This window comes from Arachis hypogaea, chromosome 7 (genome assembly GCF_003086295.3).
Source record: "Arachis hypogaea cultivar Tifrunner chromosome 7, arahy.Tifrunner.gnm2.J5K5, whole genome shotgun sequence".
In the NCBI taxonomy this organism is placed as follows: domain Eukaryota; kingdom Viridiplantae; phylum Streptophyta; class Magnoliopsida; order Fabales; family Fabaceae; genus Arachis; species Arachis hypogaea.
Genome location: NC_092042.1, coordinates 67795404 through 67812133, shown reverse-complemented (window position 1 = coordinate 67812133; position 16730 = coordinate 67795404). Strand labels below are relative to the sequence as shown.

At 31.6% G+C, this 16730-nt stretch overlaps 2 protein-coding genes across 2 annotated transcripts; one reads left to right on the top strand and one right to left on the bottom strand.

The window, feature by feature from the left end:
- The first annotated feature begins 381 nt into the window (after positions 1-381).
- LOC112703327 (uncharacterized) lies at positions 382-5139 on the top strand. Its single transcript, XM_025754731.3, has 5 exons — positions 382-986; positions 1607-2540; positions 2970-3065; positions 3430-3566; positions 4350-5139. Exons 1-5 carry the CDS (start codon positions 721-723, stop codon positions 4531-4533), a joined length of 1617 nt encoding a protein of 538 aa, XP_025610516.1. The 5' UTR covers positions 382-720; the 3' UTR covers positions 4534-5139.
- A 1715-nt stretch (positions 5140-6854) lies between these two features.
- On the bottom strand, positions 6855-10645 carry LOC112703326 (glycerol-3-phosphate dehydrogenase [NAD(+)] 2, chloroplastic). The gene is made up of 9 exons (XM_025754730.3): positions 10207-10645; positions 9210-9346; positions 8830-8935; positions 8518-8719; positions 8327-8414; positions 7955-8102; positions 7432-7581; positions 7201-7350; positions 6855-7114 (listed from the first exon to the last, which is right to left on the bottom strand). The coding sequence occupies exons 1-9, from the start codon at positions 10507-10509 to the stop codon at positions 7100-7102; spliced, it is 1299 nt and encodes a 432-aa protein (XP_025610515.1). The 5' UTR covers positions 10510-10645; the 3' UTR covers positions 6855-7099.
- Between the last annotated feature and the right edge of the window lie 6085 nt (positions 10646-16730).

The window sequence follows — 16730 nt, the reverse complement described above, 5'->3', positions numbered from 1 at the left end:
TATGAACCTCAATTAAACTATGGAAGAAAAAAATATAACAATAATAACAGCAATAAAAGAACAATAATTGAGAGAAAATACGTAACGAAGAAAACAGATCGTGACGAAGAAAAAGAGGAATGCAAAAGAGAAGAAGAAAGAACGCAAAAAACGCGAAGAAGAAAGAAGAAGAATAACGCAAAGAAGAAAAAAAACATAAAAACAAAGAAAGATATATTTGTGTTAGTAGCGTGTGTGTATACACTCGCATAACGAAAATAATTTTTATTGAGTTTAGATCAATTTTATTAAATTTAATTATTAAAAGAATTTAAATATATAACTAAATTATTTATATAAATATGACATATTTAATGTGCACAAAATTATTATGCTTATTTTAGACCTAGCACATTGGACATAGCATTTTTGCAAACCAAATGAAACCGCTCTACGCAAAATTCATCGACTCATTTACACAAATTACACACAGCTTTACTTTAGTAAGGTTAACTGCCTCAGCTCATTCTCGTACGACAACTACACACAATTACACAAATCGTTTGTTTTTTTTTTCTTTTTTCTTTTATTGACTCTCTCTCTCTCTCTCGCCAAATCTACTCTCATTTTCACACGCATTTTCACAAACATCTTGTACGCTTCCACAATTCTCTTGCAAACCCACTTCCCATTCTTCATTGTTAATTACAATTCACTCTCACATAAAAAGAGAGCATTTATATGATGAGTGCGCGTGGTTCGCCACGTGATCTGGGTTCCAAGGGGTTCATTGCGATGACGATGAACACATTTTCTATGATCTTGTTGTTTCTGATAAGCGAAGTGGGTGCTTCGATCCACGAATACCAAAACGAAACCTTTATGCGGCGCTCCAATTCCTTCTTCTTCCATGGTGGAAGTGAGGGACTCTACGCTTCAAGGGTTGTCCAACAACACTCTCAACCTTCCGAAGACAACAACTCCCTCAATGGCAAATCCTTCATCAGGTTAAATTTCATTTTTTTTGGGTTTAATTCATTTTTGGGTCATAACTCATTTGTTTTTAGCTCTTTGTTCGAATTGGAGGGTTCTTGTTAATTGTTGTATTCCATTTGCATATGGACTACTTTGATCCATTTGTTTTCTCACCAACGTGATACTGGGATTTTTCTTGAAAAATTCCTTTTTCAAATAAAAAATAGATACTTGCCCTGGTTGACTCAACTTGATAGTAAATATGAATTTATAATTACATAGACATTAAGCTTCGTTTATTGTTACCTCAGTTTCAACAAAAGTGTCCTTGACCCAAAAAAAAAAAGAAAAACGAAGATGTCAATTACCACTGTCCAACTTAACCGTTAGTTTGAAACCGATGGAGTAATTAAATTAGCTTACAATTGCAATAGTAGAACTGTAAACTTTCACCTCTCCATGGCTTACTAGGATTGCCACCAGAGTGTATTTAATTTATTGATAAGATTTAGTATATTAGAATTTAGAAGGGTCATTATTGTTGTTGTGTAGTTTATCAAAATGGGTATTCATGATTCCCATATATTGAGTGAGGGAGAGATAGTTAGAAGGAGTTTTTGTTAGTCCTTATTAATGTTATGTGATCAATCAGGTTTGAGTCAATCACATTTCGGAGAACAAAAGAATCTTCTGAGAAGAAGAATGATATGCAGCAAAATACAGGGTTGATTGAGGCTATCATAGTCAAGGTGAGAGATAGGAACAATATTGGGGGTGCTTATCTGAACTCCGATGCCATATGTTGCACTCCGGAACTTGCCAAGGAAAATTCGTGCAAGTTAGGCGAGGTTATCATCCGTGAGAACCCGGATGATCCAAATGGACCTAAACGTATACAGACATTTTTCGCCGGAAAGAATGAGGAGTCTAAAATGGTTATCCAAACTGTTGACATAAAGAGTACTGGAATGTATTACCTGTATTTCATGTTTTGTGATCCTGAGCTGAAGGATACGGTGATCAGTGGAAGAACCGTTTGGAGAAACCCTGATGGTTATCTTCCTGGGAAGATGATGCCTTTGATGACGTTTTATGGTTTAATGTCTTTGGCTTACCTTTTTCTTGGTCTTGTCTGGTTTCTCCGGTTTGTGCAATACTGGAAAGATGTAATACAATTGCATTACCATATTACTGCTGTCATTGGCCTTGGGATGGTTGAAATGGCTCTCTGGTATTTTGAGTACGCAAACTTCAATTCCACTGGAAGCAGGCCAATGGGAATTACAATTTGGGCTGTTACCTTCACTGCTGTGAAGAAGACGGTCTCACGGCTTCTTCTCCTGGTGGTTTCCATGGGTTATGGTGTCATGCGCCCAACGCTTGGTGGAATAACCTCAAGAGTACTTCTTCTTGGTGTGGTGTATTTTGTGGCCTCGGAAGCACTTGAACTAGTGGAACATCTTGGTAATATTAATGACTTTTCTGGAAAAGCAAGACTTTTTCTGGTGCTGCCTGTTGCTCTGTTGGATGCATGCTTTATTCTTTGGATCTTTCAGTCATTATCAAAAACCTTGGAGAAACTTCAGGTAACCTTGTATGCAATGATTTTCAATAATGCTCTATATTATTTCATGAATACGCATAATATTGGCTTCCTAACTTCTTAGTTTGTGAGCAAGAAACATTTCAATGAGCTAAGTGGCCAGCTTTGATCTTTAAGAATAGGCACATGTTAGACATATTTGTATGGCTCATTGGTTATTTTTCATGACTTCTTGTGTCTACGAAAATAATATAATGGTTAAAAGAGGGGAGGATGTGTTTATGATTATAGGATGAATTAAAATTGGGTAATGGAAGAATTCTGAGTTTCAAAATATGGTCATAGTTTTCTTATACAAGATTATTCGTTGATTCTTCTACATTATTCACTTGAAATTAGCTATAACTTGCATTTCATTTTCTCAGATTTCTATTACAAATCATTATCTCCACTTGCCTATTATATGCCACAGATTCGGAGAATTATGGCTAAACTTGAGTTGTACAGGAAGTTCACAAATTCCCTTGCAGTGACAGTGCTTCTGTCAGTTGTATGGATTGGTTATGAGGTAGTCTTCTGTTTCTTTATTGTTCCCTTACTTTATTTCCTCCTTTTTCCTTCTTAATGCTCACTAAACCAAAAACTGCCACTAAATGAGGAAGTGCATACATGTTTTCCTTGTAGCTAGCTATATAATAAAAAGAAAGAGGGAAAAAAGCTCTTTTCATGTTGCATACTCTTTATTTTGATTTTCTAAGCCTAGCGGAGTAAGTATTGTGTGGGATAATATATTTGATTACAAAATTTACGAGTCAGCTTGATGTCGGAACCCATCAAACAATTCTGAGAAAAGGAGTTGCTGAAAAATCAGGAGCAAGATATTTTCATAATCACTTTCTTTGTTTATGATGATTAAACTTATTTTGTTTCAGTTGTACTTCAATGCATCTGACCCTTTGAGTGAGTTATGGCGAAGAGCTTGGATCATCCCTGCTTTTTGGACTTTGTTGGCTTACTTTCTCCTGCTAGTGATTTGCATTCTATGGGCTCCATCTCAAAATCCAACCAGGTATTGCCAAAAGGATGGGAAGAAAGAATAGAATTATAAATTCAGACATCACATGAGAACTCTTTAGAAATGAAGTAGATTAACATGTTATGGGTGAGCACATAAGTCTTCATATTTATCTTAGTCTTCATTTCTCTTCACAACCTTTTTTTTTTCCCTCGAGAGAACATCTTTTACCCAGGTAGGGATTTCTATTTTTCGATTAGTTATCCTTTTGTTGCATTTCTGATATTTAAGTCTTTTGGATAATTGCTATTATAGGTTATGATAGTTCTCATGTTTGAGAACACCATATAAATTCTGTTCTATGTTCATTCTGATTCCCTTTTATTAAGCTTAAAGCCTTTGCTTAGACATCATTTAGCTGTGGTTTGATGATAGGGTATAATTTTTTACTGTAAAGAAATTCGGGGAAATACCTCAAGTATTTTTAATAGTAAGGCTGCAAATGATGCAATATATTTTAATGTAACTTCAATAGTGAACTGATTATTCGTATTCTATAAAGATCTTTATTTAATAAAAAAGGTACTAATAGGTCAATTTTGTCATGTTTAGGGGAATTTTTTTAATAAAGCCATAATCACTAGTCCATTCTGTTGTGAAATATGGTTATTGACTTTTACAATGTGAATATTTCAAATGCTTTAGTAATTGAATTTTCACAAATATTATCAGATTTGTAAACTGTAGAGAGAGTGCTTATTACCCTTGTATTTTACATGCTAATTTCCTCATTGAGGTTCTTTACAGTTTGAGTTAATTTTTATGTGGGATGTGCAGATATGCATACTCGGAGGAAACAGGGGATGACTTTGATGAGGAAGCTGTGGCACTTGCCGGTGCTGCAGTTAAGGTGACTGGGGACATGGCAATTGTGCTAGAAAGAAAGGACCGAAAGACATTGGTGGGTGCTGATCGTCATGTCTTCAGCCTTGAAGATAGGGAGGAAGACAAGAAGGAATGATTCTGCCACACATGTTCCTTTCGTTTTGAGCAGCTTCGGTAATGTCAGAGCTCTTAGAATGTTCATGTTCTATTCTTTGTTGTGCCTCTTTGTACTACTTACTTGGAAGGTCTTAACTCTTAAGAGGAAGAGAAAGTAACAAAAGCAACAAAAAGATAGGGAAAAGGAAAAAGAAAATAAAGAGGGAGGAAGCAATGATTTGCCATTCAACATGTAAATTCAAGGCAATTCAAAGATGGCTATTCGCCTATTCCTTTTCAGTGGAGAGTAAACAGGAAAAAAAAAAAGAAAAAAAAAAACTAACTGGTTTTGGCACAAATGCATAGTATGGTGGGAAAGAAATCTTGTCTTGTAGGATTATGATTTATGATATCATTGTTGTTATTATCATAAATTGGCTCAAGCAAGTTTGACCCTAGTTTTGCTTACCCTTCAATATGCTCTACTGGGGATCCTATAAGAAGAAATAGAGGAAAGTGTTATCAATTATTATTGTAAAGATATTCTTCATTAGATATCATAATGTCTTGTGTTCAATTTTAAGAATTTATTTTAATACACCAATATATGTAATTGAATGACCACTAATTTGATATTTTACAAAAATAACTATCTTTTGTCTTTACTTTTTTTAGCTTATGTGATCTTAGCCAACGAACGCCCTTCAGTATTTGGTAATTGTTCAACACCCAAAAAAAAAAAAAATTGTCTGTAAAACTGGGCGATAATTTAACATCTTTTCTGTTAAAATTTAAAAACGTGTTTGAAGCGCACATTGTGCTAGGAGAAATTTTTAAATTTCTTATTATAGGAGAAATTTTTAAATTTCTTATTATATATTCAGTATCAGAATATTTTATAATATTATTTTCATGACCTAACTTTTGCGGTTAATTATGTGGTACGCCTCATCTTAACCATCTATATTAAGGATTTGGCTCCTCTGAAGTTGTTTATTTACTTTAGAGAGAAAAGTAACGCAATCTAAGCCATTGATAACATAAACGATTTTGATCATCTTAAATAAATAAATAATAAATAAATACATTAAAAGAACCTTAAAAATCGTGCAATCAAATCGTGCAAGCAGCAGTTTCCAAAACTGCGTGATTTTAATCTTTCATCTTTTATGAATCTCGAATAATTTTTTGAAAAATTTAATAAAAAAATAAAATTAATTAATTTAAATTGGGTCAAAAATATTTTTTTATTTTTTATTTTAATATAAAAAAATACTCATGTAAATGTACTAATTTTTTTAGACAAATGTACTCAATTTTTTTTGTTTATACTTAAAATAAGAATCTAATTGAGAACAAACTAAAGAGTGTTTAGAATAACTAATGATGTGATGTTGGTTTAATAGATATCTACTAAATTTATATTGATATACATTAAATTAATTTATTTATATTTTTATGTGTTTTTATATGTTTATGATGCTTGTTTCATGTCTAATGTTGTAGTTTAAATTTAAATGTATGACTGGTTAAAAAAATATATTATCATCAGAATAGACAAATAATAAAAAATATAAACAAAACAATGGATTACAAAAAAAATTGAGTATATTTATCTAAAAAAATTTAGTACATTTACATGAGTATTTTTTTATATTAAAATAAAAAATAAAAAATATTTTTGACCCAATTTAAATTAATTAATTTTATTTTTTTATTAAATTTTTCAAAAAGTTATTCAAGATTCAAAAAAGATGAAAGATTAAAATCACGCAGTTTTGGAAACTGCTACTTGCACGACTTGGTTGCACGATTTTCAAGGTTCTTTTAATGTATTTATTTATTATTTATTTATTTAAGATGATCAAAACCGTTTATGTTATCAATGGCTTAGATTGCGTTACTTTTTTCTCTAAAGTAAATAAACAACTTCAGAGGAGCCAAATCCCTATATTAATATTAAAGGTTAAAATATTATTAGAACACAAATAGACTATTAAAAACTAGTACATAATGAAGGGAAAAAAAATCCCAAACCGTTGATCACTTTTAAAGTTTTCACACTGAAATTTTCGAATTAATACATCCAACGGGCGTAAAACAACATACTTGCTCCTCTAAATGAGTGTAGGGGATAATTACATCCACATAAAATTAATTTAATCTCAACGTTTTAGCATGCAAATACATTTTAGCTCATATATAATAATACAGTCATACTATATATATCTGTATCATAATATCTAATTACTGATTGCATATTATTTAGTGTTGGATGACATGCTAGGCCTTTGAAGCTCATAAGTCAGCTGAAATCAATGATATGAATTATAGAGTGAGGCACATTCTTGGCTCATATTCTTGCTTACTACCATAACAAGGTAAGATTATTATTGTATTATTATCTGCACATTTCTCATAGTTTTAGTAACTGTATATGCTGGAAATAATCCCAGTTTCTGCAAAATTGTTGTTATCAAAATTCAAAAGGCTCAGCTATACAAAGTGCAATGGTGAAAAGAATTGAGCAGACACCCATGTCTTACAAGCAATTGGTAAATAACAATTGTGTTGCTTGGTGCCACTAAGTTGCTGAGATGAGGTTTTCATACTTCTTCAACCTGCATTAAAAATCATTGCCAATCAAATTTGTACTTTAAATGCAAGGCCGTTATATAATTCATCGGAAGACGGGGGTGAGGTTAACCTGGGGGAGGCTCATTAACTCGAAAACAGCCTTCTTAGGGGTGAGTTCATTGTCGATAATTCGTGCTACTGCGGTCAACACTGGCATCTTAACATTGTATTTCTGGGCCAAAGCAATCACAGCTCCGGCTGTCGAGACACCTTCCGCTACCTGCGCATGGCAAGGATAAACATTTTGATTTGTATAAAAAGTTTGGATATGATCCTACAGACTTTGAAACTAATTAGATACCTGATTCATGGAGCTCAGAATGTCCTCAAGCTTCTCGCCCAATCCAAGACGAACACCAACTGTTCGGTTTCGTGAAAGATTAACAAAACATGTAAGCATGATGTCTCCAGTTCCTGATAGACCAGTTATCGTAGTAGGCTTTGCACCCATCTTCAGAAGACAATTGGAGGAAAGTGAAATTAGCTATCAGTCATTTGAAAGAAAGAACTGAAATGCTCCAATGGAAAACGCCTTGGGGCCTGTTTAGTTTCTATTTTGGGTTTCAATGTGTGCATTTTCATAATTGTAAAGAAAAAAATGAAAATAGTGAAAACAACAAAATATTGTTTTCTATTTTCCTTCACAAAAATTTAAAAACAGGCAAGACTGAAGTTAAAAACGAAGAAATGAAAACAGAAACTAAACAAGCCCCAAGGTTACTACACATTCTATGCCATTTGCAAACTAGAAGTTCTATAAAGCATTGCACCTACAGTTAGTCCTCAATATGAACATGATTACTCCCTAAATCCAGATCAATTACCTTTGTCGCAAGCCATCGTATCTCCGAACAACCTTGTGAAACAAGTGCAGCCATCGAATTGTTACCAAGATTCATACCTTCTACTATGCCAGCAGCTATTGCAAGAACATTCTTGAGTGCACCAGCTATTTCAACTCCTGTAACATCACTGGAGTTATCAGAGATTACAAGCTGAACATTTGCAACAAAATCTGTATATGTAGTTGTTTAACAGTTGATGAATTATTATTTCTTTTTCAGAAAAAAAGAACAAAAGTGGCTATATTATGCATCATCAAACACGAATACTCGAGTCATAACAGAATGAAAAAGAAGTCAATTATGTATAAAACTAAATTTCATTTATATACTGAAGGTCATGTACGGATCTACCTCGATGTGCTGATTCTTAGATGACTTGAAGCTAGTAACTGCTGAACTTTATTTGCCAATTTTTTGTCTTTAGATGCCACCACCATTGCTGCCATTTGAAAATGCATGCAAAAGACGAATCGATTTAATTTCAACCATCATATAATCAATCGAGCGAATCCACCAGTGCAGTTAGCAATTTCACAGTTCACCTGTCGGTAGCTTATTCATCAATTCAAGAGCAAAAGAAGGTCCGGATAATGCAACGAAAGGCTGGCGTGGATTCCGTAGCGCTTGAGGAATAATTTGAGCCATCATCCTCAGTGTATTCAGCTCTAGACCTTTACTAAGAGATATGAATGGCAAACTTGGATCTACATAATCAGCAACGCTTTCAAGAAACGAAGCACTGAACTGTGATCGAAGAAAATAAGATTCAATGTTTTCGAACTTAATGAAGTACAAATTTACTGCATATTACTACAAATACCATCCAAATAATATTGAGAACAATTTCAAATGACCTGAACAGGAACAGCATGAAGACAGTAATCGGCATTAAGTAAAGCAGATTTTGCATCAGTTGTGGCAACTACATTATCCGGAAGCCAGTGATCTGGGAAGTACTTACTGCAATGGACAACAGTCACCTTAAATTATAAATGGCTGATGAAATTAAACAATTACAAGAGTTATTTGATTTCTGTTCATGTTTTGTATTTCATGTTTTCAGAATTTTGTGAAGGAAAAAAAAAGGAATGGGGAAAACAATAAATTCTAGTCTCTAGTTTTACTATTTTCTTCACAAAACTTTGTAAACAGGATATAGGAGACAAACAGAAAACAAATAAGCCCTAAACCTTGATGATCATGATTCACGAGCACAAACAATAACAGTAGCTACCAATTGCAGTGCCTCTCATTGATAGAGAAGCAAACTTGAGGATCCCGAACAAGCATGTTCACCTCTAATTCAGCCTTTCTATTTGCAACATGAGCAGCCATTGCCGTCCCAAACGAACCCCCTCCAAGCACAACCACCTTCGCAACAAAGAAAGAATTTAACATTGCCATACAAGAAACGAAAGTAAACCAAACTTACAAAAACATAATACTACATTATATCGAATCCAAAAATAAATCACACCAGGACAAGATGTTCCAAAATCACCAAGAAGAAAAGAAAGCCTGAATTACCAGTTTGGTCTTTGAAAGATACACCTTAAACCAATTAGTCCTCTAACAGCTATCTAAATATGAATCATTTGACACCAACACAGATACTTGACATGATACGGACAGGGATACAAATAGATATGGCACACGAGCTTGTATCAACCTATAAATTTTCAAGATTTATATGACTTTCATGTATTTACAAATGTCAAAATGCAATATAAACTACTACCTAAGTTCAGCCAATTTGAAACATTCTTGTCACGTGTTGGCACCAATACTTGTTACTACTAAGTCAATTCAAGATTTATCAAATATTATTTTCATATTCCTTCTAAAATGACTTCAAATTAGCAAGAAAAAAAGGGTGCCCTGCGATTATCGGATACTAACACATGTCGAACATAGACAAGTGACTAAGCTATCAAAAAAGTTCATATAGATTTTATCTGGCATCAAGACTAAAGTTGACGTCACATGGAAAAAATGGGTAATCAAATAGATAGTCAGTTAATAAAAGAATAAATAAAGATACAAGAATTAAAAATGATTAAAAGAACTTAATGCAGCAAAGAGAAACCATTTTCAAATCAAGCGCTCAATAAAATGAATAAATCATAAACCAAAGAACTACAAACTAGAAAGAAATTATGCCACACTTTCGTAATGTAACTCAATAACATCGTAATCTGTTGAAGGTGCAAAAAAGATGCAAAGAAACGAACCTTCTTGGTGCGTTCGAGGACGTCGGTTTTGTTCTTGGAGCGCCACGACCTCGACCACCGAACCAGCTTCTCCCACGCGACCCGAACGGCTCTGCGCCGGTCACGGGTCGAGTCAGAATCCGGTTCGGGTTGGGGCTGGAGGGAGGGAGAAGAAGAAGAAGGAGTGTGACTGTGAGTGTGAGTGTGAGTGTGGTGGAAGCGGAGGTCGTGAGAGGGGGATTTTGAAGTAGCACTGTTGTTGTTGTTAGCGTTGGAAGAGAAGAACAATGGGGTCGCGAATGATGATTCGAATAGTGCCGCCATTGCCGAAAGGTTGGGAGCTCAGTGGGAGAGAGGTGGAGACGAGGGAGAGAGTTTCGGATTTTTTGCAAGAAAAAACAAAATGCCGCTACCATATGGATAAAGTAATTAAATTGAATTTTGGTATTAGATTTTTTTTTTGTGACTATTTTGGTATTAGATTAGATATATAACTTTAATTTTGATGTCGCTGTAAAAATTTTACACCATCGTTTAAGTGTCTAATATCACGTTAAAAAAAAATAACTATTTTTTATATTAATTACATAAATAATTATTTAAAAATAAATATAATTAAATAATTATATAAAATATTATCAATATGTTAAATTAAATTTTAAATAATAAATGTTAAGTAATCAATGATCAACTTAAATAATATGAACAACTACCAATTAAATAAAAATATATTATATTTTTAATTTAATCATCTAAATTTTAATATTAAAATAATTATTCATACACCTAATAAAATGAACATCTAATATATTTATTGTTCACATTGTTTAATATTTTCATTGTCTACTATACTTTTTCATTCTGAATATATTTTTTTTCTTAAAACGTGTAATTTCTATTTATTGTTCATGTAAAAACTTGGGCAAAAATGTTTTGAATAATAATACAGATATAAGAAATTTTAATAATTAAGTTGATCAAAAGTCAACAAAAATTATTTACATAAAATGTTTTTTTTCTTTGTATTTTTTTTGGATTTTTTTTGGCTACTTTTTTATTCTTTTTTCTCTTTTTTCTTATAATATTAGTACAGTATTTTTTATTTTCTTTCTTGGTTTAACTTTTTTTTATTCATCTTAATACGGTAAAATTAAAACAAGATAAATTATAAGAAAGTAAAAAAAAAAGATGATAATAAAAAAAGACGATGAAGAAAAAAAAAGAATTAAAATAAAAAAACATAAAATAAAAAACACAAAAATTTTCATTGAAAAATACAAAAATTTTAGCAGTATAATACATAAATTATTTTATAATATGCAATTTTTATTTAAATAACAAAAAAAATACATAAATTTTTGTTAAAAAACACAAAAATTTTAATTACATAATATATAAATTATTTTCAAAGTGTGCAATATTTTAGTTGAATAACAAAAAAATAATTTTTTATTAAAAATTACAAATTTTTAGTTGTATAATACGCAATTATTTTGAATTTATCGTAATTCACATAGTTTAAAGATCATATTTAAAAATTAATTTGATAACTCCCAATCAAATATACATATCTAATTTTTTAATTATCGAAATTTTTTAAATTTAAACTTTTCAGCACACTATCTTTTACCAAAAATTAGTCCCATAAGATTCTAAATCCTATAGAATTAATTAAACATCTTAGAACATATAATTGTCCTGTTTTAATATTAGTATAGATATAAATTAGCACAAATTTTTAACTACAAAACACATAAATTTTTGTCAACAGAATAATTTTTTTTCTTCTACTACTATTACATTTTTTTATACTTCTTCCTCAAATTTGAGTATAACAAATTAAATATTCTCGATCTTCACCAGAATTTGATTCATGTAATTTTAAGTCATATAGAATTAATTATATATTGAATATGGCCGTCGTATTTCAAAATTAGTGAAAAGACAAATTAACACATAAAGTTTTAATTACAAAACACATAAATTTATATTATTTAAATATGATATTTTCATTTTTTACTATTGTATTTTTTATTCTTCTTCATCACCAACATTTTTCTTTTTCTCTTTTTTTTTTCTCATCTTTCTCATCTTTTTTTTTCTTTTTCCTAGTATGTCTTCTTCTTTCTCTATTTCTTTTTCTTCAGGTTTTGCTCTTATTTCTTTCTCTCAACATTTTTTTGGATTATTTGTAAATTCTCGACCCTAAATGAAAGATTAAGTTAACACTCAATGTTTACAAGACTACACATCAAAATATCACAATAACTCATACTTAAAAAAAATTAAAACAGAAACTAAAATAAAGAAACACTCTAATACCATACCACAAACAACAGAAAAATAAAAATCCATAATTAATCAATCACAACCAATACCTGACATATTTGTAATTCATTGAAGTAAGACAAAATATGGCTACACATCGAGCAAGACACTAACACAACTCCATATGAAAGATAATACAAGACTTATACCATATTTCTCTCCTGTTAATTTCTTTCTTCTTATTCCCAACGTTGTGTCACTCTTTTCCTTCTTCTGGTTCTTGTGGTTATACTCAGATCCTTGATCTCATTCCCCCTCTACTCAAGTTTTGTCTAATATAATTCACCAGAACCTCATCATTGCTATAAGATAGATTAAGTTGCGATCTACTTTCAAATTCATCATCTTCACTTGTACTTGAAACCTTTCCCTCAAAGTCTCCTCGCTTCTCTTCTTACCAGTTTCTTCTCTAAATTTTCATTTTGCTCTTTTTTTTTCCTTTTGTATCCTTTTTTTTTCTTGTGATTCCACTTCTAATTTGACCTCCTTTTTTTTTTCACCATCCCTCTTTTTTAATTATATGTTTAAATTTTTTTATCTTTTGATCTTGCTAAAATTTTTTTTCCCTCCTTTATGTCACACTTTCTCACATTTCTCATCTTCACTTGGGTTGGTCTCTTGTTCCTAAAATTTGGTTAAGATAAGCTTTTTTCTAATAATGTTTCTAAAACTCGGTAGAATTAAAGGACTCAAGACCGATTCGTTTTCTATCTTGTCACGAGTGTTGATGAAATTAAAATCATTTATCATTGTCGTATTCTTGAAAGTTCCATGTTAAAACTCCACTTAAATTTCTTGAAATTAAAATCATTTATCATTCAAACATTTTGTTGAGCTTGAATCTTTTATGTATCTCGAATTTTTCAAATGTTGTTGTCTAAGAACTTTTTCTTTTATCATGTAATTCTATCCTACGATGTACTACTAACTGATCTTCTAAAAATACTCCCACCGTATTGGAAGTCTTTTTTCTAAACTTGCACTTGATTTTTTATCTCGTCTATTGTCTTTTTTCCTTTCTTTGAGTGTATGCCTGTAGTTGTAGAATTCTCTTCATTGTATGTTTCTTTTACAAAGATATCAAACTTTTTCCATTTATCTCTAATCGAACCATATTGAGAATCAATTTCATCCATGATGAGTTAACTAGAGCTCTACTTGAGTTGAAACCATCTTCCAAGATCAATTTTTCTATCTACCTTTAAAATCTTTTTTTTTTTTCCAAACTGCAGTGATTCTCTGAAAGTTTTCTTCATTCCATCCATGTAGGGACAATCAAAGATCTATATCCGCACCTTTCTTGATCTATTCACTTTATGTTGAGACCACCTCCTTACCCCCCAAAAGTAGCTCAATAAGAATTACGATCGTTACGCTTTCTCCATATTCTCTACTGAATCAAACGTAAGGGCCATCTTGTAAGATCCCATACATTTTACATCGGTTAGAGAGTGTCAATCCTTGAAAAGATATGGAATGATCTCATTTGTTTTGAATGATAAAAATGCTTCTCTCACAATACTCCTATTAAAAAACTCCACTATCCTCTTGTTTATCTTACATTTCACTTCTCCTATTATCACTAACTCTTTTTTACTTTCAACATTTCTTTGGAGGTGGCTATCTTTACTTATTCTCTGATTCAATAGGACATTTTTTAATGTTCTTCTCCACTAACTTAGTTGGAAAGAGTCATTCTTACCCCCTTTTATTCCATTGCACTCCTTGTATTTGCTGAGCTTCTGTCCATTCTATTCTATTAAAGTAGAATTTTTTATCCTCTCTTCTTTTATATTTTGCTTCAATAACATGTAAGGCCACACCATTGACTCTCCAACCATCCAAGTTTTGGACAGTCCTTAGAATACGATTCTTGAATGCAAATCTAACAAATGCAAACTTATGAAGGTTGTTAATCCTATTTTGTTTTGATAGGAACACATCCACCACTTGACCTTTGTTGCTAAAAATTTTCCAAAACCATTAAATGCTTGCAAATTTTGTCAATTTACCGACAGACATGGTATAAGCCTACTGTTTCAATCTTCTAAAATTTACAATCACCTCTAAACATTTTTCATGCTCCTTTGATGCTAAATGTCAATTGTTTTGATTCGGAGCATTTTAATCTTTAGTTTAATCTTTCTAACCTCTACCTATTGTTCTTTTTTGTTCTCTCCCTCTATTTATACGGTGGTGGTGGTGACACAACATGATCTCCATCTCTTCTTGCTCCCAACATGATACAAAATTTTTTTTTATATCTTATGCTTCTCTTTAAAAAGAGTGGATTATTGTATCCAAATTTAGAGTTTAATTATATACTCTTAATTCCTAAACGATAAATTATCTTATAGTGTAGTGTGAAAATCAATTCAAATTATGTGTTTATAATGAAATTTTTTTATGTTTTACATAAAAAAATTATGTATCATTTTTTTTCTATTTCTATTTTTCTAAAACCACAAAAAAATATGAAAAGAAAAAAAAAATAGAAAATGATGATGATGTTGATGGAGTAAAAGAAAAAAGAGAAAAAGAAATCAAATAAAAAAAAGAAAAAAAAAAGAGAAAAAAACGAATGAAAAATATATATATATGACTTGATTGAATTTAGTTAAATCAAAAAATTTTGCTGTCCAATATCAATTTCTTATATGGTAGGTATTTATGTAAAATGCTAAAAGAATGAATATTTGTGGATAATTTACAAGAGTATTAAAGTTGAAAAGAACTCTTAGACGACATATCCAATATTAAAGGAGGGACTTTGATTTTTTAAATTTTGACTTATTATAATTACTTTTTTTTTTGTTTTTTTGACAATAGGAGTATTGTTATAAAATAACTAAATAAGAAAGATAAAATAAAGAAATATAAATGAAAGACTCTAGTATTAATATTCACTAATATTAATATCATCCTATCATAATAACTATGATTTATATATTAATACTATATTTGTAATATGAAGAGAAAGAAAAGCTTCGTAGAGAGAGAAGTGATGCTTTTATTTATGTGTATTTGTCTGAGGCTTAGGGTCCTATTTATATGCATATAGGAAGGTAACTTTTTCAATCTTATTAAATACATTCTCTCTTAAGAATGTGAGCTTCACATGGGAATGGGCATCCACGTCCCATTCTTATCACAACACTCCCCCTTGGATGCCCATTTAGGATTATTGCCTCGTTAAAACCTTACTAAAAAAACCCAATGGGAAAAAACTTTAGTGAAGGAAAAAGAGTACAATATCCTTTGTGATGGGGACTGCCTCATTAAAAACCTTGTCAAGAAAAACCCAATGGAAAAAAACCTGATCAAGGAAAAAAGAGTACAGTCTCTCCCTTTTGCCAACATCATTTAATGTCTTGAAATCGGCGCATCCCAATCTCATGTATTAATCTTTCAAATGAGGATTTTGGAAGTGACTTTGTAAATAAATCTGCCAGATTGTCACTTGAGCGGATCTATTGGATATCAATTATCCCTTGATTTTGTAGATCATGAGTGAAGAAGAATTTGGGAGAAATATGCTTTGTTCTATCACCTTTGATATATCCGCCTTTAAGTTGAGCAATGCATGCTGTATTATCTTCAAACAGGACAATTGGAGCTATCTTATGATCAAGCAGTCCACATGATGACATAATATATTGAATTAGACTCCTCAGCCAAAAATACTCGCGACTAGCTTCATGAATCGACAGTATTTCATCATGATTAGAGGAGGTTGCTGCTATCGTCTGTTTCGTTGACCTTTATGATATAGCTGTACCACCATATGTGAACAGGTATCCTGTTTGAGATCTACCTTTATGTGGATCAGACAAGTATTCGGCATCTGCATAGCCAACTAGTTGTGACTTGGATCTATAGGGATAAAACAATCCCATATCAACCGTTCCATGAAGATATCGAAAAATTTGTTTGATTCCACTCCAATGTGTTCTGGTTGGAGAGGAACTATATCTTGCTAGTAAATTCACCGCGAATGATATATCAGGTCGCGTATTATTAGCAAGATACATTAGCGCTCCAATGGCACTAAGATATGGTACTTCAGGACCAATGATATCTTCATTCTCTTCTTTAAGACGGAATTGATCATTTTCCACATCTAAAGATCTTACAATTATTGGGGTACTTAATGGATGTGACTTATCCATATAAAATCTTTTCAAGATCTTCTCTGTGTATGTCGCTTGATGAATAAA

Bases quoted from the DNA above. Each gene is read 5' to 3' on its own strand.
- LOC112703326 (XM_025754730.3), bottom strand. From the start codon at position 10,509: ATGGCGGCACTATTCGAATCATCATTCGCGACCCCATTGTTCTTCTCT. The intron at 9,347-10,206 runs GTTCGTTTCTTT...TTTGTTGCGAAG, and splicing joins TCCTCGAACGCACCAAGAAG to GTGGTTGTGCTTGGAGGGGG. The intron at 8,415-8,517 runs GTGAACTGTGAA...TTCAAATGGCAG, and splicing joins GATGAATAAGCTACCGACAG to CAATGGTGGTGGCATCTAAA.
- LOC112703327 (XM_025754731.3), top strand. From the start codon at position 721: ATGATGAGTGCGCGTGGTTCGCCACGTGATCTGGGTTCCAAGGGGTTC. The intron at 3,066-3,429 runs GTAGTCTTCTGT...ATTTTGTTTCAG, and splicing joins TTGTATGGATTGGTTATGAG to TTGTACTTCAATGCATCTGA. The intron at 3,567-4,349 runs GTATTGCCAAAA...TGGGATGTGCAG, and splicing joins CCATCTCAAAATCCAACCAG to ATATGCATACTCGGAGGAAA.